The sequence below is a fragment of the Pollachius pollachius genome, assembly GCF_949987615.1.
Source record: "Pollachius pollachius genome assembly, chromosome: 3".
Lineage (NCBI taxonomy): Eukaryota > Metazoa > Chordata > Actinopteri > Gadiformes > Gadidae > Pollachius > Pollachius pollachius.
Window position 1 is genome coordinate 46723116 of NC_136936.1, and position 25012 is coordinate 46748127.

Sequence of the window (25012 nt, forward strand, 5' to 3'; positions counted from 1 at the left end):
ATCAGCTAAAACAGTCTAATTAGTTTAGAAGATTGGATCACTTAACTGAACAGTTCATCAATATTTAACCTCATTAGATGCAAGGGATGGCATGTCATTAAGCGCTACAATACTTTCCAGTGTTATCGGCATTGCGATGGCCAGCTGTACAAAAACAAATGTAATAGTCTATTTTGTGGCACAGGGAATTACCACGGCAAGATTGTAACTCACGATAAATTATGGTTTTCAATCTGCGTCTCATCTCCAGCTTGGCGAGAACATCGTCTTTCCAATGACCGGGTTCAAAATGGCTCTCCTGCTCAACATCTGTCTCCCTATGGCTCTTTAAAAGTTCCTTTGACTGCGATGCATTCTTAAGACCGAGGAAAAAAACGAACAGAGATGTTACCATTAATGTATACTGCTACTGCCAGATAGGGAAACTAACAGCAACCATTATTGTGATTGTCTGCTGCTCATGTATCCCATTAAACATTTATAAACGTCTGTGATGTGAGGAGCCCCTCCCTTCCATGTCACCAGCCACCTGTGCATTCTGATCAAAGCTCCCCTGGATTAAAAGTGGCTTGAACAAAAGCCCTGCTGCTGACCGCGCCGCCTCCATTAAATCCCCATTTCTGCTTGACTCCACTCCACACGGGAACGTGGAACATGGAGCCCTCCTTCCAATCCCACCCCATTCCAGACCCGGCCCTCCAAACCCAAACCCTGGCGTTCATGTGGTCAGAAACACTTTAAATTATGAAATCGAATGGAGGCCATGGTAGGAAGTGCCAATCCCATAAGTAATTAATCAATGAGGGAGTTCGGACATGGGGTGTCACGTCCAGAGAATTACTCTGCTATTCTATTACTTTGCTATTCTGATAGTCGTGAGGACAATAACACCCTGCTATGAAAAATGACTCACTTCAGAAACCTTCAGCAACATCAGCTCAAGACATCCGTGGGAAAGTGTTCAAAAACATACCGTCAGGACGCTGTTTTTCTTTTATGTGGTGAGAAAGGGAAACCGGTAAGCAAAAAAATGGACAAAGTGGTTTTAAAAATTGTGCGTATCTTTTCATTGATCTACTAAAAAGGAATGCCAGATTCCTTTGGACCAATGGGCAGTAAAGCTTTTATCCTCAGCCGTTGCCTCTGTGTTTACTGCCCCCTTTTTGGCACAAAAATATAAAAAAGGTATAGCGGGTAGAGAAAATAAAACGAAGCGAGGAGTTGGATGAGTAAGGCACAGCATTGAACTCAATGTCCCTGCCAAAGACACACATGTATACATTAACACCTTGTTTCGGCTGCACATACAGTACATGCAGGCACAAACACACACACACTGGCACACACTGACACACACACACACGCATCACACATGCAGACACACACACGACACACACACCGACACACACACACACACGCACGCACACACACACCACACATGCAGACACACACAGCCGATGCACAATGGCAGACAGACCTTCAGCTTGTGTCTTCAGTGGTAAAATGGCTGTTGTCAGCAAAGACGCCGGAGCTGTGCTGGAAGCTGGCCAGGCAGGCAGGCATTGTGGACTTAGAGGTCACTCTGTCTCTTCTTATCAAAGAGCCCCAAAAGACAACCTTTTCCACATGCTCACTATCAAGCAGGCTCTTAAAATCCTATTACAATGCCGGTGACACCTTGGACGCCGAGGGCACTCCCGATTGGTCTACGGCTTATGCACCTGGCGGGCAAAGATAGCTCAGTTCTGGTGAGATTTTCAAAATAAAGTTGTTTTGATATCGTGTTGCTGTGCGTTCAAGTAGGTAGGCTATCTCCTGGAGTCCTGGCACACAACTGACGGCGGGTTTAACGGTAATGAAGAGCGCACAGAGTGTGCAGCACTAATAGGGACAGAGATCAAACGGTCACATAACCCCTTCAGACATGCAAGCCTCGAAAGGAGATCTCCCTGTGTCAACCATCAATCGAATTAGAACGGGCCGGTTGACGATCAGGAAGGACAGACAGACACAAACACACAGACACACAAACACAGACACTGGAGTTCCCAGGCACACACACACACTCAAACGCGCGCGCACACGCACAAATAGACACACATGCACAAACAGACATGCACAAACACTAACTGAATGTTCATCTCATCCGTACATCATTTTGATTGTGTTGTCATGTGTATCTTAAAAAGTATCTTAAAAAAAGATAAGGCAAGCTTTGACTTTTAGTCAACAGCACGTTACGAAGACTTGTTTGATTCAAAGAAAACAGAACACTTTGGGGGCTCAGAGACAGAGAGAAAAGCAGTTAAAGAAAATGAGCAAGAGAGCGAACAAGAGGCAAATAGATTGAGCAGCAAAGAGAAAGGGAGAGAGAGAGAGAGAGAGAGAGAGAGAGAGAGAGAGAGAGAGAGAGAGAGAGAGAGACAGAGACAGAGAGAGACAGGGAGAGAGTCTTGCAGTTTAACACGGCATAACCACGGCACAAATTGCCTGTCTGCAGCTAACGGCCTCACTGCTTTATGTCTTGTTTATTCCTCTCACACCAGAACACAAGCGGCCCTCTGTCATTTCGCGGCTCCTTAATGAATAGCAGCACGTCTCCAGCAAAGTCAAAGGCGTGTGGGCATGGCCGCCGCCACCGCTGCTTTGTGAGTCCGCCCGGGGGCGACCGGGCACCGTGCCAGGAGGGCGCGCTGGTCCACCCACAGGGGGGCATCGGGGGGTGGCGGATCAAGAAGAGCGGGCTGGGGGGTTGGGTTGCTCTGCGAGGGGTTGGGCATCGGGGTGGTCCAGATAAAGAGTGATGGGAGTCTTCGACAGAGCATATGAACAGGGACGTAACTTCGCCAGGCGGACAGAGGGGGCGGACAGAGGTGGTGGCGGCTCCTTTCTGGGGGGGTTGGGGGCGGGGGGGGGGGGGGGGGGGGGGGTACTCTGGCCTCTCCTACCTGGTCCGGAACTTACAACTTACAACTGTGGTAAAGTTCATCATTTAGGCTAAAGAAGAGAAATGGCAATTCACCTGGCAATTGTTAGTGCTTTGCCCTTGGTTCTATGAACATCCTTACTGCACTGACAGCGATTTATTTTTTCACTTTCTTATGACAAATGTACTTATTGTAAGTCGCTTTGGATAAAAGCGTCTGCTAAATGCACTCAATGTAAATGTACCGGCAATAACGCTAGATCTCTGTGGGCCGATTCCAGAAACCCACAGTTTCATACTAAGTGAGTCATATTATATATTTCATATATTAAATCTGTTCCTTTGGCCTAAATACCTATCAATCGTGCTAACGCACAGCTCAAGAGTTCTGTTTCATTTGACTAGTGGAGAAAGATATGGAGTGACTTTATGGAATTCATTGTGTGAGGATAAAAACAGCCAATTTTGAGGCTACCTTTCTGAGCCAGGTAGGTGTGACCAGGCTGGACCTCTGGCTTCAAACTCACATTCAAAGGCGACGTCCTTCAGGGCTCATTGTCCCCGTGGTCCAAAACAATATTGAACGCCATTTCTCCAGAGATGCACCAATTCTGCTTCAATCTATTATTCTCTCACTCTTCTCTTGGCACTCCCCGAGGGTAACCATAACACATCGCCGGAGAAGAGCGGCAGAGGGTAGAGAGAGAGAAAGAGAGACTAAGAGACAAAATGAAACACAGAAATCAAAACCTGTGAGGGTAGCGGGGGGGAAAATGAAGCTGAATAATGGAGAGGCAGATATTAAAGATACTCCTTTTGAGCGACCTCATATATTAACTTTACCGTTTTTTAACTTTACTTAATAGTTTACCCCCGCCCCCGTAGGCCTTATAATATAAGTCCATACACATCTGTCTGGTAGAGATTCAGGGTAATAATCACGATGATATATTGTCATGAGTTGTCCTGGTACATCTCTCCTAATCACCAACCCATCTGTCTCCTGATATATTTGTAAATAGACAAAACAGAATGTCTGAACACACTGCAATGCAGATAGCTATTTAATATAAGACAAGCTGTGGGTTAAATATTACATAAATATTGCATTGACAAATGTGAGTGTGGAGACAATAAGTAACCCAAGGCTATATGGTTGAGCAATGACTTATTGTTAATTAGCTGAAGTTTTGTTAGGAAGGACTTTTTCCGAGGGCTCAAACACACATCGAATGAAATGCACACATTTACAAGCACCACCATATATTCCTGTAATTAACTTCTTCTTCAAGCGGAGACACAATTTAGAGACTCAGTCAAGTATCCACTCAGACTAGACATGTACAGATTCTACATTTGTTGTGCTGGTGCCATTAGCATTCAGCACAACGCTCCAGCACTTTAGAATGTAGGAAAATCAATATCGGAGGAATAAACTGAAAATTGATTATAGTACATTTATCGCTATTATAATTATCATAAAACCTGAATGCACTGTGTTGAGAGTAGACGATGTTAAATGCATGTCATTAGTATTTGATAAAAATGGATCCAATATGCCAGCATCAAGCTATACCCTTTTTGGAAAAGAACAATTAAATGCCACACTATCAATCAGTGAAACAAGAACTGGAAGTATTTAGGGAGACATTCAGTGAGCCGCATCGAAGTATTGCTGTCTGTATGGCAGTTTGAAACTGTTGTAATGGTTGTTAATCAGTGGTCACTACTTTGATGAGCTGTTGAACATAAAAGTTAACTGCCGGAGATATATTCAGTTAGCAGCGAGTCCATTTTTAACAGCGATTATATTTTTTAGATTTTAGAGTCATGCAGAATTCCTACTAATATATCGCCATAATACAATAAAGGATTTATCCTAAGCTTTCTATTTTATGTATGTCTTTATTTTAATAGTTGTCTAGGGGCATTGCTTTTAGAATGCCTTCAACTTCTTCTTAATTCATATCGAGCACAGCAGGACAAGTTCAGTTCTATGTAAACCTTCCCCAAATGTACTTTTCTGGAAGACTTCCATCGAACAACAGGGTAGCCTACAATGGGGCTGTTTCACTGAAACATTGATGAATAAAACCCTGGGTGCTTTTGTTTTTCGGTTGCGGCCTGAATGTGTTGCCTCATATTAAATTACTTTTCCTGCCTCAGCATGAAACATGTCACATCTTATCCAACTAATTCTCTCCGGGAACGATTACCACAAAAAAAAAAAAGGGGTTACGCTGTGGATGTGGTTGTGGCGCAGCCTGACCCGTTGTGATAGAAGGATTTGACTGATGTGTATCTAGGTTGGTACTGAAAGGGCCTGTTGTCCCAGGCGTTTTTGGCAGTCCACCCCAGGCCTGATACAGCAGCTGGACTGGCCGTGTTTACTCTCCCATCAAACCTCGGACAATCCGTTGACACAGGGGTGATCCCTGCCTCCGCCCTCAGGGACTGTCTGGGGTCAGACAGGCAGGCCCAAACACGCACACACACACACGCACACACACACACACACACAAACACACACAAACACGCATACTCACACACGCAAACTCACACACACACACACTTGCAAACACACACACACACACACATACACACACACACACACACACGCACATACATTCACCCTACTGCAACGTGCCTTTTTCGCACAAATGAATAGGGTCAACATGTTTTCCTACTCTGATCAAGGAAATGGCTTTGGAAATGATTGTTGCATGCATTTACATGATCTGTTTCACTGGCGCCTGCACCCGGATATGAAGGCTGTTCATCAGATCTGTTTCCGGACCGTCAAGCTTGGCCGAGGTAGTGTGGGCGTTGTGTGTTTCTCTTCCCCAGAAGATAAGAGGGTCAGGGGGCCAGGAGAGGCAGACTAGAGTACAGGCGTTGTCATTGGGTTGATGATGATAGAGGATGATGGTGTAGGAAAAGGGAAGAGAAAAGGAAATGAAAAATAACCTTCCCTCAAAGTTGAGGATGTGCCAAACACACAATATGCATGTGCATTCACACACACCAAAGGCATGTTGCTTTCACACAGAACTCGCAACGGCAATTGCTGCATTTCTGCACAGAAGAAGAAGCTGTGCTGGTTGTGGTGGTGCTGGTGGTTGGAGGGGCATGACAGAAGACCTTTTCAGGCTGAAAGAATGGGGTTTGGAGTGGAGGAGAGAGGATAGGGGATAGGGGGAGGAAAACAAGGGTGTTTTTGAGTGGGGGAATGGAGGACAGAAGATATAACTAGTTACCAGGTAGAGCGGTAACAGAGTTTGAGACCCAGGTGAGTAACATGAGAGAGCAAAACAAGCCAAACACCCACAAATTGCACCTTGAATGGGTGATGTTTGTTGTGATGAAGAGAGCAATAGATCCAGGAGGTTGGCTCCTTATCTTTATCTTGCAGCCAGATGCCCAGAGGTCTTTCATCCGTCCACCTCCTGTAAGCCTTGTACATGCTAATCAGCAAAGTTCATGACTTTGGACCACTCAGTGGGACCCCTCGCCTCAAGACACCTGGAAAGGCCAGCTGCACTTTCTTTGATGTGTTTGTGAAGCAGGATCACAGCCATTACAGGACGAGACCGCAGGAATAAGCCACCATCCATCACACGCTGCACGGCGAGGACAGAATTTTCTTTGAAGCAGGGTGCACACAGGTGAATCTCATTTCCCCTCTCTCCCTTAATTCAACATTTCAATTTGCTTCTTCGCTCTCGTCCCGCGCACCGAGAAGTAATGAATTCCTTGGGATGCTAAATTATTGACGTGGTTATGATTAAACCTCTTTGTGTTCTTTTGCGGATCTGATGTGCACCCCGGCATCCTTCATGGTGCAATGTTGCAGTGACAGCAGGGAGCCCCAGGAGTTGTCCCTGTTTCTGCCAGGGCATTAATCACTGTCACACCCCTTCTCTCTCGTGCGGGCAGTCTGCATGCGCCTGAGACGGACCCGCCTGTCCCCATTGTGAAACCCTTTCTGTCGTCATAGTTACCAGCGGCAACTTGGCGGGGTCCGCGAAGTGCAGCCACTTGAAAATGAAAGCCGGGGTTCATGGGAGTAGCGTTGACGTGCATATTGCTTTGTGTTTTTCGGTATTGCTTTGATTAAGACGAGAGAATATTGAGTCTCTGTTCACCACAGGTTCTGTTACTGCCGGAGAAACAGGTCCTCAAACAACACAATGGGACTGATATTTGTATCAAGGCTGTCTGTAAGATGTAAGAGTAGAGGGTTAAGGGTCAATATTTGAAGTATTTGCGCTTTCACCGGGAAACAGAATGCGCTCCTCCTTCAGCAGCGGAGAACTAATAAGGTTTGGATTGCTGTCTCCACTTCAGAACAGGAGACTTCAGTGGGCAAACATCATGAATTAGGGAAACAGCCACTAAAGATCAAAACAAATGCAAAAACGATGTGGGAATGATTAATAATGCACAGAGGAAACGTCAGGCTAACCTAAAAGCTGACCATATTTTACATCCTGGTCCGAAATGATAGGCTATCAAATCCTGACACTAAATAATAGTCAAACCAATTTCGCTGAGAGAAGTTTGGCCTGCGGAAAATGAAACAGGCCTACCTTCAATGCTCATCACGCTGTCATCCCACCACAATTCAATGTCAGGCCTCGTCTGTTGACACATATATGGAATTCAGCGCTAGGAATAAATCAGAGGCTTTAAAGGATTGCTTTGGAATAAAACGAACACAGGAATAAATATATGCCCTGAATGCTTGTATTTCAAGCAAACAAATAAGAAAAAGACGCCTTCGAAAAATCGAAACGTTTATTCATTTCGTATTTAATTTCCCCGGGAGAGTGTGTGAACACTGAGAAAATGACACATTACAGGAAACACGTTGCACAAGAACTGCAGCTCAATTCGACACAGAACCTTGCGGGTTGTCTCTGCATCTCACTCTCTCTCTCTCTGTGTGTGCTTCGCTCCCCCGCTGCCTATACATCCCTCTGCAGTTGTAGACAACCCCAGAGGTCCCTTTCCTCAGACTCGTTGTCAAAGCGGTCTCCTCCCAATCAGCGCCTGACAAGAGACCGACGTGTGCCGTAATGCTCAGGATTGGCACGCCATTAGGGCCCGCGGTGTCTCACCGTCAAGACGTGTGGTTATCTAGGTACACGATGAGACAGCCAGTCAGAGATAACAAGAGACTGTGTGACAGTGAGGGGCCAGGCTAGCTACTTAGCGGCTCATTGTTGATTATCTGCCCCGCGCCGTGAATGTACATCAGCCTAATCTGCCAATCGTGTGCACACATCTCTATACAATCATGTACGCCCGTTTGAAAAAGAAAAAAAAAGACACTCGCGCAATTTATATGGGAGGCTGGCTGGATTTTTTTTTTTTTTTTTGGCAATCTGTCAAAGCAATTTCTGATCCACTCGTACCCCACTGTCAGCAGGGAGGGGAGCCCCTGGCCCTGAGCCCCATTGCTAATCATTGCAAAAGGTCACCTGTCCTCATCGAACTGTGTGAAATCACTACATCACTCACTTTGTCTTATGTGGTGGAGCCCTGCTTCCATATAAAACCATCCAACCCGACACTGCCACCAGGTACGTATGCGTGCAGGTACATATGTAAGCCCCCGCCCCCCCCCCCCCCCACACACACACACACACACACACACACAGACTCTCTTAGGGCCATCAGCCAGAGGCCAGGTGTCGTATAGGCTAGTTCGCCAGTAATTTGACCGACCAGAGTCAGCTCATCAAAGCAAGGCGCTGGAGAGCAACCAAGCAAGGCCAATAAATCCTTCAGTGAACATCCCACGCTGCATCTGCTGCAACCACCTTCACTGCAGCCGGGAGAGTCTAGAGAGTCTCGGTCACAAACTACATGGCAAATAGTCTCGCACTGTGTCTGAGAATCTCCCCATAAACACTGATGTGGCTAATGTAGAATCAACAGGTGGCTCATTTCTTCCTGGTTAGGCTTTCTAACTGGGAATACAAACAAGACACAAACAATGGATAGACAAGCAATAGGAGCACTGGCAGGTGTTGCCTTGATGCGTCATACGGCAGGACTTGTCTGAGTGCCAGTCGAGGACCTTACAGAATCACTATTGATGTCCTTAAGTTGATGCAGGGGTTGAAAAGAGCCTAATTCCTGGAAATAGGCTTGTGCAAGGTCGGTTTTCAAAGTAACCTGAGGATCAATGGGAATCCTGTGCGCACGGCCTGGATGAAGGGATAGAGATGGACGGACTGAACAACCAACCAACAGACAGACAGACTGAGAGAAAACCATGGGCAGACAGACAGACAGACCGACAGAGAGCGATAGATAGATGGATAGAAAGACAGCCAGACCAGCACAGAGAAATAAATAGGTGGACAGAGAGACAGACCGAGTGACAGACAAACAGAGAGATATTGGATACATAGATGGCTTTACAAACAGCCTGAGAGTGGGATATGATCCATAGGTTGAGAGGAGGAGAGGTGGACGATAAAGGGAGGGAAGGAGGGAGGGAGGGAGGGAGGGATGAAGAGGAGCTGGAACGGGGACAATGTTCCCCCTGTGCTCAGCAGTGGCTTCGACACCCATCTCCTCCTCAGCCTGTCCCTCCGGGTCCCGCTGAATAATACCTCCCCTTCCTTTCCTATGGCTCTGAGGGGGTGCAGGGTTTAGCCATGCATCGCCCGCGTCAATGGAAATAGTGTTCCTCCCTCCCAACAATGGCCAAATCAACTGTGGGAGCAGTCTCTCTCCTCCTCCTCCTCCTCCTCCTCTTCCTCCTCCTCCTCCTCCTCCACTCGCCCTTCTTTTAATATGTTTTCTTTTTTTTCTGCAGCCCCTCCTTCAGGAGCTTTGCTGGAGGGAGCTGGAGGGAGAGAGGGAAGGAGAGGGGGAGAGAGAGAGAGAGAGAGAGAGAGAGAGAGAGAGAGAGAGGGAGAGAGAGGGGGTGAGAGAGAGAGCGAAAGAAGGAGAGAGAGACAGAGAGGGGGGGAGAAAGAGAGAGAGGGGGTGAGAGAGAGAGCGAAGGAAGGAGAGAGAGAGAGAGAGAGGGAGGGAGAAAGAGAGGGGGGGTGAGAGAGAGCAAAGGAGAGAGCAAGAGACCGCATGCCTTCACGTCCGCTTCACACGTACACAAAAGGGAAGCTCAACCGCTCAGACATGCATGTATGCATACGTGCACGCCTGCGCCCACACACTCACGCACGCACACGCACACACACACACACACACACACACACACACACACACACACACAAACACACACACACATACATACACACACCCACAAATACACACAAAAAAACACACAGAAACGCCTGGCAAGCACACTTGCGTACAAATACACACGTGCACACATACACACATAGACATACACACACACACATAGAACCTCAACTCCAAACAAAGACAGAGAGATATAAATCTCGATAGGTTGAGTTTGAAAAACTCAACATAGTTGCAGAAAAAACCTCAAAAAGAGAACACCTTGCCTTCAATCTCAACACAATCAATGTGTCCTCTGAGTGACCAGTCGAGCAAGGAACCTACGCACAGCTGCTTACACTGATTATCATTTGGCGGTAACGGCCGTCATTGGCCTGTTTGACTTTCACACAGAGCAGACTGCCATTATTACAGATAATGGAAACACTTGAGCTGCACGTCGCTCCACAACCTATTTCTTCCACCTGACACATAATTGCATATTCGGTTTCCAGGCTTGCCCATTGTCCCTTTTATTTATTTTTTTTATGTCCATCCCTCATACTCACACCGCGGTTATAACAGCGGAAGGAAGAGGAGGAGAGAACACACAAGGACAGCCGAGATAAGGCTCCAGACAAATTGAGGCTGTTGGGCCGTATCAAGCATTAATTAGCGGCGGCCGCAGACGGTACAGGCTACGCTGAGCCGCGCCGTCGACTTCCTATCAGATTTCACAGCCGCGCGAATTATGCGGCGAGTTGCGTGGCGGGAGACCGGGTTACAGACGGACCGAGACGTACGGTATACACGGGGCCATGCCAAGAGCCACTTTGCCGTGCAGTGCACAAAGGCATTCGGTCACAGCACACAGCCCCTGAGAGAGCGAACAACGTAACCCAGACAGACATTCAGGAATTATTCATTTGCGGCTCCACTGACTGGCCGGGCTTGGCTTCTACAGCTGCCACCTGACCCAGAAAACACAAAGAAAGATACGCCACAGATTAGTCTACATTACAACCTCTGTTGACTGCCTTACACTGTTTACCACAATAGACTTGTGTATTGCATTAAATGGAGATTCATTGGAAAAGCCAAAGACGGGTTTAAGATCAAGTTACTTGTAAGAGGGGGAAAAGAGGACAGAGCATTGGTCAAGCTAGTTCAGCAGTTTTACTTTGGAAAAACAAACCCCATTATGTTTTGCCTCAAGAACACTTCTCCTGCCAAATGAGGAATGAATAAAAATCTCAGATGTGTATGGGTTTATATGGGGGTCTGATTTAAGTGTGAGTAAATGGAGAATGTGTGCAATGGATCACCGTGCAGAGGGCTATATAAACAAATCCAGGTAACACAATGGTAAAACTTGTTGCGCTCACTTTGAATCACATACCACAGTATATCATTGAGGTATGAGTGGTGCCACTGCAAGTCAGTGTGCCTTAAGCTATTATTAAATCTGGCATTATATTAACTCAACAGAGATATATTCACTTGGGTCTGCGGCGTTTCTGAATAGAGAAAATACGCTAATGGCACTCTATTTATCTCTCTCTTTCTTTCCCACTGTATCTCAAACTCTCTTCCTCGTTATTTTGCACTATTTTACTAGAAATATTAATGCATGTATTCTCATACACAAATACACACACGATACACAACACAACACACACACACAAACACACACATGATACACAAACATACACACACACACAAACACAGACACACATGATACACAAACACACACACACAAACACACACACACATGATGCACACACAAAAACAAACACACACATACAAACACAAACATACACATAAACACTGAATTTCTTTGGCTTCTTTAAAGGCATGCCGATTGTTTTTCCTGTTCTGGGCTGACCTAATTACCATGTGAATCCTGCCCTAGACCACTTGAAAAGTGTAAATCTCTCTCCCTCGCTGTCGCTCTCGCAACAAAGCTAAGACCAAAAGCAAGGCGGGACGACACTCCACTCGGTTGCATACGGGCGTGCAGCGAACAGCCATGCACTACAGTTTGGGCGCACACTGCAACAACACAACCCTTCCAAGCACATGTTGGCCCCATCTTTCCCCCCAGGTAGAAAAAGAATTGCAAAATGCTGTTGTGAGTGGTCTCTCGGACATGTGTCAAGATAAGACGGACATAAACGTTCCGCGTGGCAGCGCTGACTGTACAGCGCTCGTGTCTGGGGAGGAATGAGCCCAGTGGAAAGCTACAACTGCAGAATACATGGATTTTACGTCATTCAAGACATCCCATACTCGTGGGCTTGTTGTCAGCAGCAGGATGGCAGATGCCGGCCTTGACCTATAAGTGTTCAAAACATTGGTTCCCATACACTACTACACATAACAACACACATACAACTTCATACACACAGACCCCCCAAGTGGGCCAGGGTGAACACCTGTAGAAGTCCCCCGGGATGCTATACATCTGAAGGGGGTAATGTAGCCATTTCCACGCTGTAGGCTCGGGTTCTGTGGGGATTAAACTTTCATGTCGGCTGTCTCACTCACATGATGCCACCGCAACCGAAATAATTCATACGGCGCATCGTTTCACCATGTGCATCATCGGAAAACTGTAAGGAAGCCGCCTTTACGTTGTCTCCACAACCTCCTTGTTTCTCATTTAGTCCCCTAATGGGAGTTATCACTCTGCCTTGACTTGAGAGCGCCCTACACGTCGCCCAAAAAACATGCATACTTTCTGACTCTGTGACAACCAGAGAGAGACAACAGAGAAAGCGGGAGAGAGGCGAGATAAAAGAGAGTGGGACTTGGAGAGGGGGTTGAAGGGTGGGGGGGGGGGGGGGGGGGGGGGGGGGGGGGGGGGACTGAAGGAGACTCTTTTGCTATGAGATGATGGTTCAGTGATGATGATGCCCCCCCCCCTGTAGGGACCTGTCAAGGGCCCTCATAAGTTCATCAAAGATGAAAACCCCATTTTCCATTTGAATGGACTGGGCCAGGAAACTACAACATATTTTGGATAACAAAAGCGTTAATGGTGCATAAGACAAGCATTTAAGCTAAACAAAACCTATATGTGAATTTATGAATATATGAATATTAGTGGACAAAGAGGGGTGGGGTTCTGGTGATGAATGTTTTGACAATAACCTCACAAGTCTGTATGGTAGTCAACACAGAAAGGATGAACAATATGAACGCAATGGTTAACTTCTAACTAAAGCCAAAGACACATTTCCTACCCAGTAAAAACTTGTTAAAAGGTTTGACAAACAAATCATCATGTCATTATTACCTACTGGTAAATGTTTTATATTATTATAAAAAGATGTGGAGCACAGTGGGGAAATGGTGGAGAATACATAAGCAAGAAGGTTGAAAAGTGGTTTTGAAAGAAGATACAGAGTAGTAACTTTTGATTGAAGGTCAAATGTGTGCAAAACAAAAACATGACTAAATGCTACTAGGTCATATCGGATTTGAAAATATTTGCAGTGAAAATGCCCTGGAGGGGAAAAGCTGTTGGCGAAGATAAGTTGATAATGTGTTTTACTGAAAACACACTGACCATAATACTCTAAAATGTGGAAATCATTCAAACCAACTTCCCTGAATGCAATATCGCACCTCATTTGCTTGCTGTGCATACCATTCTGTTAACCAATGTATATTTTATTCCAAACAAGCCCACACACAGACATCATTGATCCAGTCATGATCATGATTTATCCTCAAAAACCGTATTTGGACAAAATTATTAATGGATGCAGCGATCGCTTTTGCCGAATCTATAATATTATAGTCCCAGTTTGAGTGAAAGGTCATAAATTAAAGGATAAATGATGCACAACGTCAATAGCACCTGCCAAGGTGTTATTAAAGCGGATCCGCGCTGCACAATACTGCCCTCTGTTGCTCCCTGGGAAAATATTGTCGGAACCGTTTGTTGAAAACTTTTTCTCACAATTAAATATTAAATTACTCGGTTTAATTGGACTATTATCATTCTTATTTATTAGACGTGATTCTTCTTCGATATGTCTTTTTTCTCAGTCCTGATTCCGATGGATTTATATTAAATTAAGAGAAAAAATGCTCAAAATTAAGCTTTAAAATAATAAAATCCTACTTTAGCACATGCCTTGGGTTTTCGTTCAAATCCATGAGCGAAAACATGAATCGATAAAGGATGACAACATGCAGGCCTATGCGATACGTTTATTCCAAAGAGTCGCGCACCGTTCCGTGCGTGAAAGACAGATTCTTGATTTTTAACTAAACGCTTCCAGTCATTACCCTCTAACGACGCGACTATTCTGCGGTCTACTCTGCTTATTATAACACGTTAGGCCTACAGTAGACCCACAACCACAGGAAGGCTCCGGGGCTATTCAATACAATTCATGAAACCTCCTCAGGCTGGAATCAAAAGCTCTAAGAGTCGCCTACACCACAGATCGCAACACAATAACTGAACTACCCGAGCAAATGTGAATCCTTTTCTTTGCGGTTTGGCACCCCAAACCCCTCTCCATCCTGCCATGGCACACAGGGTTTCTTATAAAAAAAAAGCCTCACATCCAGTGAGTAAGTTTGAACCAGGGGTAATGTGGCCCGCTCGAGCTGCCTCTGCTATCCCTGCACATGCCTCTGATCCTGGGACGGAACGTGAGCAGAAAGTAAAGCTCGGTGGGCATAAAGGAGCTGGGAAACTGCTCGGAATTAAACTCACTCTCATCGGGGGGAAATTACCAAAACATAGCTTAAATAACAATAGCAAAGGGAAATAAATATAACCAGTGGCACAATATCACGGGTTATAAACAAAACATCCTTTTGTTTCCAGAACCGCAGAAGGAAAAAGCCTGAGAAGGGTTGAAGCATGGCAAGACTTGAAATTTCCTATTTAGGCGAATAGGCTACTGATAAACCCATTACACCTTCAATTTGATAAACCAGTGTCCTAGCTATTTTTTATGCAATTCAAACATGTTCTCGAAATTATGATGCAAACACACAATCAGACCCGATAAACAACACCAATCTGTCTAAATGTAAGAAGATAACAGTTATAAACCTGCTGGCCAACATTCAAGTCAAAGTCCTGTCGCTTTTGCCATAGCATGGTAACAACAATTCGCAACAAAAAGTATTTTAATTTACCTTAAAGTATCTTCCTATTTCCAAATGAGCAGAAATACCAAGGGAAATAAATGCACGCGTGCCCTCAGTTATCGATCTGCTGTCTTCAAAACAAAGTGTTGTATCCTGAGGAGCAGACGTCTCGCTCACAACGACCCGCGGAGAACAACGCGCTCTGCTCGGCGCGAGGCGGGCGATACTACCAGGACGGTCGCAACGCGCCGTGAGAGGGGTGCGCGAGGCAGTTACATTCGTGCACGAGGACGTGCACGAGTGCAACTGGGTTGTCGGAATGGCCGGTCTAACAAAATAAAATTAATTATGATTAATGGAGGAATAAGCAGGTAGACTAGTGGCGGGTAACCTATGTGTTGCTCCCGTTGAATTACGCCCCTGTTTTCTCGTTGTCTGGTATGCTGGGTACCATTGCAATTAGTCTTGGGGTGCCGGCATGCCAACAGTTAAATACACTACTACGATTTTTTTGTTTTATGTATATATATATATATATATATATATATATATATATATATATATATACATCCACGAACTAAAACAGCACAAACAAACGCAACGAGTTTTTTTAAGTACGCTTTATGCTATGTGATACGACACGTAAAACAATGGTTTATCTTGCCTATTTTGATATTCAGTGCATATGCCTGCGTCTGGAATTGCCTTTCAAAGACACGAAGTTGAAAATCCTGAAGGAGCGACTTGTAATAAAAACGGAGCGACCAATCAAAACCAGCGTAATCACAAAGCATTTATAAAGCGGAACTAAAAATACTATTCATGTAAATAGAAGACCTATATGTTATGAAAACGACATGCATTACTTAGAATATTAGACATTAACGTGAAGAGTTCCACACGATAACTGGTCTCGTCGTTTCTATGGAAATAAAATGTAAATTCGATGGACTACAAATCCAAAGAAGCCTTGCGCTCCTTTCACAAAAAACTGGAGAAAGCGGACTGCGCGTGCGTATCCAGACGTGGCAACGGCATCATGGCCTGTAGGAACCGCTACGGTAGTCCGGTGAGGGAGGCAAAAATGTTCATACTGGTATTGCTGGTGAGTCCAAATAATGCATTATGTCCATTGTGTGTGTAGAAATGTAGATCGTCTGACTTATTCGCTGTGTTGAGTGTTTCAGAGTCTGAAATACAAATTAACCCCGTACCGCCCAATTCACGCAGGAGGCAAAGTTGACAGCTTTTGGCCGTTCTAATGGAAAGACTAAACTTGGCCAATGCACTGATTAGATCAATGAATCTTGCGTCCCAAATTGAATGCGTTGTCTAGCATGCGGTGTTCGTATTCACCGAGCTCCGATATTAGATTAATTGCATGCTTTTAGCGGCGTTCTGCTAAATGCTCACGTATGTGTACACAACAGAGGCAAAGGCTCCCTCCCGAATGAGCCATAGGTTACATGGTACCTTCAGGAGAAATGGATGCGTCTGCATACCTTGGCCATGAGCACTTTGATTGTAGAATGGGATTTAGTATTGGATCGCTGTGTAATCTACCCAATAATAAATGGTACAGGGGCCACTTAGTTGATTACATACACTCACCGATGGAACATTTCGCCGAACTGTTGAAGCTTGTCCAATGTACTCAGCTTAAGTTTTTTGGACTGTAAAATAGCGTGGTCACTGGTAGTGGGTGTAGGCTGCTCTAGTGTACGTGAACGTTGGTCTACCATTAAGAATGGTAGGCCATACGTTATGTCTTTTGAAGATTGTAAGTGCCGTGCAATGCAGTCTTCAATCATTTGTGCATGACATAGCCAAAAACGTTTTGCACACATGCATTAGTTGCACACAGGATTTGGTGATTGCTGCTGTATACAATGTTTCCCCTGCTCTACATCCTGTTAGGGAAGGTAGACAAACAGAGGTGTGGTCTTTGTCTTATTTCTCCTTCCCTGTTTCTTTTTCCCTTGCTCAATGCCCTATCTTCGTTTTACTAGTAACCCATCAGGGCCACTATAGACGTCAGGTGAGGGTGCTGGTCCATTATGCAGATGTACAGACAGAGAGATAGTGGTCAAGAGAGGGGGGATAAAGTCTTGATTTTCTCCGTTCTCGTCAGCCATCATCATTTCACCCTCATTATAAAAAAAGAGGCATCAAATAACATCTGGGTATCCATGCACACACATTCACTCACTAGCTCACCCACACACATCTGCACTCAGACAATAAACTATGCTAACAACAATGAATGGCTCATTAGTCAGAAATTGAAAAATGCTTGACAAACAGTAACATTACTAATGCTGATTCAGTACTACCTAGACAATCCTGAACCTGGCTGCCATTTAGTAAGCGAATTCGTCACCGCAGATGGAGGCTATGGGCGAGTGAGCTAGACACTCTTTGCTTCTCGGTAAGCATCAGAGTGAGAGAAGAAAATATGATGTATCTGTGTATTTTCACTGTGATGCACTGTAATTCTGTAAAATCCAATTATAGCCTGGGTTATGGCTTCGTTGATTGAAAAAACACGGTTATTTTTTGCGGCACGACAGCTGGAATTTTGCATGTGGAGGTTGACATTTACATGGTTTCGTATGTGTTTTCCCTGTATAACAGAGCTCAGGCCACCTCCACACTTGACATTTAACAACTAACTGGAAAACATTTAAATCAGAACATTCTGCGTACAATGCCACAACCGAGGGAGGGGGTGAAGGCTAAGAGCTTCTGTGTCTGAGCCCTTAGGCAGGAGCAGACTGTTGACTGATGGCTGAAGCAGTCACTAAGGAAATGTACTGCTGTGGAGGGTCTTTAGTATGAACAAATGTATGGTCCTCAGTCTCAAATTTTCCGCCGGTTTTCATATATCAATTGCAAGCCTTCTGCGTACTTGTGTGCACAAGAGACCTTTTACTTCACTTATCTTTCACCTGAGATTGCTGGCTGTTTTATATTTCCGTCTAACCAATTTGGTTATTATTTAAGCTTTATTCTCAATGATAATGTGACTGAATCCTTAATACTTGCCAATCAATACGTTTATGGGTAAAGGATGATGTCACAAAAATATGATGCTGTAATTTGTACATTGAGAGCTAAATGCACTGCGAGTTAAGAAACCACATGCAAATAGATGATACACAAAATTAGGATAACATTTCCATCAATTTGACAACGCATTTCGAAACCTATGCAAATTCCGACCACTTATTGCAAAAATGCACAGGGATTACCGACCGTTAACAGATGTGTTTCCAGAGGACACTAAAGTGACGAATGGATACGTATGGACAGAGAAATAACATCCGAATCGTGCCATCACAATCTTCGAATAAACCAGAAACGCATTCCCAACACCACCGACCGACAGAGAGCCTACTTTATATTATGTAATTTCAAAGCGTGGCAGCCTCCAAAATCCTGTCCAGTTGTGTTCATCACTTTTTACGTGTCCTAGGAGACAATTCCATTGTTGTTTTGGTATAAACCTAATTGCAGTTTGTTTTTGTAACGTGTGTTAATTCGCAGCGTGTATTCAAATTGCTGATGTTTTCTTAAATGGCTTGTTCTTTGTCCATTTGAATGTTTATTTTTAAGTTGCAGTGCTTTGTTGTCAAATTGAAGATGTTTCCTCAATTTGCTTGGGTTTTGTCCATTTGTATGTGTCTTTTTAAGTTGCAGTGCTTTGTTGTCAGATTGAAGATGTTTCCCATTTGCTTGGGTTTTGTCCATTTGCATGTGTTTTCTTAACTTGCGGTTAGGTTGAGCAGTCAATGCTGTCAAGTTAGTGGAGCAGGCCAATGTATTTCACTTTGGAATGCAGTACTTTTTGTAGTTTCTTGGCACGTTCAATGATTGCAATGTAAGTACCGTTTTCCCGGGTCATTGTTGTAATACGGGTATGACTACTAATGGTCTATTTGTGTTAATGCCCTACAATACAAATGCAATCCCATTTGCATACCACCCGTGAAAGTGCATAAGATGTCTGACGCAATGGAACCTTTGGAATTAATGATAATCGCTGTTTGCGATTTTGTAGGTATTGGCTGCTTGTCAGCACAAAGGCAGGCCTGCACACAGTGTCAGACGGATTCAACAAGTTATCCACGTTATGTCTTCATCATATCCGAAACCATCTCAAGATATTGACGAATACGTTTCTAATTACTTAATTGCATAAACTTTTTCTATTCACACTCAAGATTTTTTTGCAGTCGGCCTTACCACACTGTATGTGCGTGCACAATCAGTATTGTGAAATAGTTTGAGATGAAATGGTTACTACATATGTTAATGTATGTATTTTCTTTCTCATTTCTGCCAGAGTGCTTGCTTGGTAGCCTCAATCAAGTCGCTCCCCAGGTCATTTAAACCTACCGAGCATCATTAGCCGCTAAAGGAGCTGGCTAGTTACCACTGTTTCAGCCTATCACATAAAAGAGGGGAGAGGCGAGAGAGACTTGGGTCGTTTTATGCATCCCGCAGTGCCATAAATATTCAGATTGACTTTTTCCACTGAAATTACGTTACACGTGTCTGCCACATCGTACGTGTTCCTCTCCTGTCCTGCTTCAAAAAGAAACCCTCAAAGCCCAGAGCTGGATCTCCTTCCATGATCCCACTGCCTCCTACTGAAGCATATATTTTTCATCTGGCAGCCGTATGATTGAGACAAACCTTTTGAATACCATTTTGAACCCCTCTAAAGCCAGACAATGAGTACTTTTCGCTGTCACAGATAAACGCATTCGGACACGCATTCAAAGAATGTAGATGTGAGCCGGGGGAGAAATTAATAATTGGACATTGGGATTTTTTTTGCACCTGGATCTTTGCCCTTTTGGGGGGCTTATTTCTATGACGGCGTAGCACAGCCCATAATACTCCCTGGCAAAGTTGGTTTTTCTTGGCCTCTTGACCTTTTCTCTACCTTCATGTTAATTAAAAATGTCTCCAATGAGCAAGAGGCAGTATCTTTTATATTCCAGTCAGACGCACCACACACACACACACACACACACACACACACACACACACACACACACACACACACACACACACACACACACACACACACACACACACACACACCCTCTCAGAGGGACACCCTGTGGGGAATTGGAAATGAGAAAATAAGCCCGACAGGTGCACATTTTCATTCCAGGTGACATCACTCATCGTCCGCCAATGGACAGTGCAGCGTGTCTAATTCAGATCTCTGTGGGAGACTGAGATGTAGAGGGAGATCCTTCTTTACTTAACACACCTTGACTTTGGCTCCAACATATGTTACACAGATCCCCAGTGGTAAGAGATTTGCCAAATCACAAAGTGATGTCCGATTGGCTATGTGAATTGATTACAGAACCATACAACCTAAAGAAAAGTGAAAGTGTCCTTGAGTACTGTACAGGTGGGTTTAAACCTAGAAGGACTCACACGGGTTAAACTTTGCAATTCCCCCAGAATTGGGCTAAAAACAATCCATGTGAATCCAATTGACGAGCTGAGATTGTTATTGGATTCTCTTGCAGTGTCTAAATTGCAGGAAGAGGTAGGCAGGGCCGCAAGTGCGATTTGGCCCCTATTACTTTCAAATTAACTGTGAGCTGAATGGAAGTGTTGTTAGCTGTGGCCTGCAGCTCTGCCTCAACTCACACTAACTCACTTCTGCATTTCTCGATAACAAGTGGTGCTACAACATTCCTTAACCAATGCAACGTGGTTGCCAGCAGTACTATTGAAATGATATTTCTGAAATCAAAAGATGTTCCTTCTCCGTAACTAGGCCAAGTGTTTGACAGAGCTTTTATATGCGCCGACATTCGCAAAAAACTCCCGGAGATGGTGCACTGATGGGAACCTCAACCTATTTGCGAACGTGGCTGTAGACAAGTATCGTTTCCGTGTCGTTCCATGCCGTTGATGCTTAGGTCTGTTATGGTTCTGCCAGGTCTGGCTGGCGGCAGTGCTGGAGGCCGTGAAGGTGTCCCCCCTGATCGAGAAGGTCAGCGATCACAAAGACTTCAAGAAGCTTCTGAGGACCAGGACCAACGTGCTTGTGCTCTACACCAAAACAGGTGAGATGTTCATCCACTGTCACATTGGCACGGTGGAAAGGGGATACCGTTTTTAACCAAAGTAATGTCATATTTTACAAAAGTAGTCAAGCTCATTGTCTAATTGGAATGTTGTATTTATCAAAATCACAAACAAATATGTGCACTAATCTGCCACTGTATACGTTTGACTTTAATGTATTCCTCGCTGCTAGTCCCGGTGGTGTTTCAACCATATAAATAGCACGCATGAAGTGTTTCCTCATCAATTAATGTTAAGTGATTCTATTCAGGTAGCCTCTATATTAAACGACCGGTTGCGTTGGACAATGTTCAAACTAGAACGCAAACCAATGTAGTCAACTAGCAGAACACAGACCACATTAATACCCGGTCAGATGGACTTGCAAAACAGCATTTCCTTAGGGCCATTAGGGAAATTACCCTCTTCCACCACCGCCACCCGCTGCATTAATTTCCATTTTCATCAAGCTTGAGCGGGGAAGCGAGGATGTGCCCTAACTGAATGCATTCTTCATTTTGTCCTACTGTTTTTCTCTCGTGAGCAGCCCCCCAACTCTGCAACCCGATTTATTTGTTTCAGTATTCATGGCCCACACTAGCCCATGTAAGGTCATTGGATGAGGCCTTAGCACGCTGAATGGTGGGCGCTATCGATCGCTGGCTAGCACCACAATGCTCTGTAGCGCCCCTTCTCAAGCAACAGCCAAAGACTCCTTCAGATGCCTTTTTTAGTATTGCTCCTCTGCATGCCTCTCATCCTGCACCTCCCTTCCAGCCCTTCATCTTTCCCTCACCCAATTAGCCGGTCAGCCAATTAGCCGGTCAGCCAATCGGGGGGGGTGGGGGGGCGGTCAGACGGTTTGGAATTTTGTCTACCAGTCAGTGAGAAATCCCAGTTGCAGTCCTCTCTGGTCAAAGGCCGTTGATCACCCATGATCACCCCATAAGAAAAAAACTTTGGTTTTAGAAAAAAAAAAGATAACCTCCTGCTTCATATATGGCCCTGAACCAAGGCAGAACTGGCTGATGTTTTTACATCCAACCGGGTGCGAGCTGGGAGCTTGAGGGTTTCTGGCATTGTCTCCAATCTTAATATAACCTCGGTCAGAGGAACACTTCTCACTATATACATTCAGTACAAGTGTGGGAGGCGTAAAAATATAATAAATTGTTTAACACAAGGACTCGGATATTGTATTTATGTTTATTCTCCTCGCAGGACTTCTCAGGTTTGTTTTGCCATAGCCCTCAGAATCATGTTGCTGCAGCGATATGGTATGCGCTCTGTTCTTGCTGTGGGTATGTTTTGCTGTTTCTAATATACAAGGCAGTTGTGCAATGAGGCTATATTTCCTCTAAAGCTGGCGGATTCTAAGTGCTTTTGGCACGGCGAGCTCTGTGTTATGTTTGTACTCAGGTTTATATTACAGTCTGTTCAGCGCCGCTCCCACGAGCACTCTATCTGCCGATATGTATTCTATCACTTGTTGTATTCCACGGCGTCGACCAGAGACTATACCATGGCTATGACCAGTAAAAGCCGGCCGGACGATCAATACATCATCAACAAGTCTTTGTGTTCAGCTCGCCGTCAAATTGCTTCCACCCAAACCCGTTCCCCCTAGGCCCCGTCCTCTAAAATGTCTCCCAAGTCCGAACCGGCTCGGTCACTGTGACCATGTCCTTCCTGTTCAACAATTAGAGCGCTGACAGTGTAACCCGACCACCACCCCCTCACCCATAAACCCACCCACCTACCCATCACCGCCACCACTTCTTTCCTGCCTGCCTTTTTTTCCTGTCCGCTCCCCCGGGGAACCTGCGACCCAGGGTTGTCCCCGGCTAGTGGAGGGACTCTGGGTTTCTGTGAAGGTGGGGCGGCCCTGACTACAGTGGGTCCTCTGTGTGTGTCCTCCTCAGATTCGTCGGGGGACCCCCAGCTGAAGCTGCTGTCAGACGTGGCCCAGTCGGTTAAGGGCCAGGGGACCATCGCCTGGGTCAACTGCGGGTAAGTGAGACGGTGGTGATGATGTTTTTTTGTTGTTGGGGGAAAAAGGGTGAGCGCCTTCAGTCGGTAGCTTCTCTCCCGGGTCGCCCGGGGGGACCCGGTAATTGCTGCCATGGTAACACCGCCGGATATCCACCGGTGATTTAAAGTCGCAGCCGTTAAGTGACCGCTTCTTCCTTTCCCCCGATTTTGATAAATGGGTTTTTTACATTGCTTATTTGCGCAGGCACACAAAGCTATTCTCATAACAAATGAAACTGCCATAGCGTTGTCCTGTAGCCCGGTTGAATAATTGTATATTTCTCTGCCTGGTTGTTTTTCAATCTCTGCCTGCCCTGGCAGCCCAAGTGAACACTCTGATTATCCGCATAAGCCGACTGATGGCCGTCTTGCTCACAGCCCAGTCCCCTGGCACGCTGTATAGTGGTTGTGTGTCAGACCATGTCTGCCTTGGAAAAACTGTTGCCCAAAAATGCACGTTCCTATTAGACAGACATGCGACACACTATCGCCGTATGCACACAGAATTAATTTTGTCCCTGTTTTTTTTATTTTTTTTTACCCCAAGTAAAAGAAAAGTCGCTCCAAAGTGATCCAATGTTGCCTTGCTGTTTACCCAACCTCACAGGCTGTCATGGTACAGTCACTGCCACTTTCTTTTTTATACCAAAATATCTCTTTATCGTGTATGTATGTACGGCATACCTGTCAACCAAACCAAACTCTTTTGACACCCCATATCCCCATTCTCTACTTGTGGATCATCCATGGACTTTATTTTCCCCCTCCCCATGGGACTACTTTAAAACACACCCTCAAAACATGTTAGTAAACTCCCGCTGGAAAGGCTGCCTTGGACTGTTCCGATCCTTTGAGTCCGGTCCTGTGCACATTGGAGCAGAATTTGTGGTTGGAACCTAGCGGAGTGGGTCTGCCAGACTTTTTCAGTGTATTTGTCAGATGAAACCCCTTGTGTTTAACAATGGGGGGGGGGCATGTCGCCATAGGAGACGCTACCAGATTATGTCTCGAAGCACGTCACCGTTGTGTCCCTCGCCATGATCTCATAGGGAAGAGGTCCAACACATGGCTCCGGCTGCAGACTCCACGGGATGTCAGGGGGAGAGAGGGGGAGAGGGGGAGAGCAGAAGTGTGCAGAATGGGACGCCATGCCAAGGCGAGTTGATACTCTCTTTGAACAGACTTGGACCTGGAGTGCTGGCCAAGTCTTGTCACACTCCACCGGACAGAAGCCTACAGGTTTACTTTACATAGATGAGCAACTTTGAAATTAAGGACGCCGAAAATAATTACGTCCAAACTTTTGCACATGGTCATGGGTGATTAAATATTGAATCCTACTATGTTGTGAAGGTTAGAGTCAATCTGGGTTGAAGCATACTTGATAATAAAGAAGTAACACTCTTTTATTTCTTAGCCTTACAATCCTGTCAATAATCTTTCATAAGGTATAGCACTGAGGAAGGAAAATCCATATAAATATAAAGGCATTTTAAGATAAACCGTAAAAACGATGAAACAGAAAGGATGTCTGTATTTCATGAGGGGCGTTTTCAACTGTTGGAGCAGTACTGCAACTGCTCCGTCCCTCCCTCTCTTTATCTGCCCTGGTCCCCTATCACCACCCAGCAGGTG

The 25012-nt window shown here is 45.2% G+C and overlaps 2 protein-coding genes across 2 annotated transcripts in view; one reads left to right on the forward strand and one right to left on the reverse strand.

Moving 5' to 3' along the window:
* Nucleotides 1–15610, reverse strand: part of sema5ba (sema domain, seven thrombospondin repeats (type 1 and type 1-like), transmembrane domain (TM) and short cytoplasmic domain, (semaphorin) 5Ba) — a 125003-nt gene extending 109393 nt beyond the window's left edge. The window contains 1 exon segment of the mRNA XM_079733040.1: nt 15293–15610. The gene's annotated coding sequence lies outside the window, so the exon portion shown is untranslated.
* Nucleotides 15611–16248: 638 nt separating this feature from the next.
* The window catches only part of pdia5 (protein disulfide isomerase family A, member 5), a 37445-nt gene continuing 28681 nt past the window's right edge, over nt 16249–25012 (forward strand). Inside the window, exons 1-3 of the mRNA XM_079731771.1 lie at nt 16249–16349; nt 21219–21345; nt 23269–23356. Of these exons, the coding sequence (XP_079587897.1) occupies nt 16284–16349; nt 21219–21345; nt 23269–23356 (281 nt within the window). The 5' untranslated portion in view covers nt 16249–16283. The remainder of the gene's footprint in view (nt 16350–21218; nt 21346–23268; nt 23357–25012) is intronic.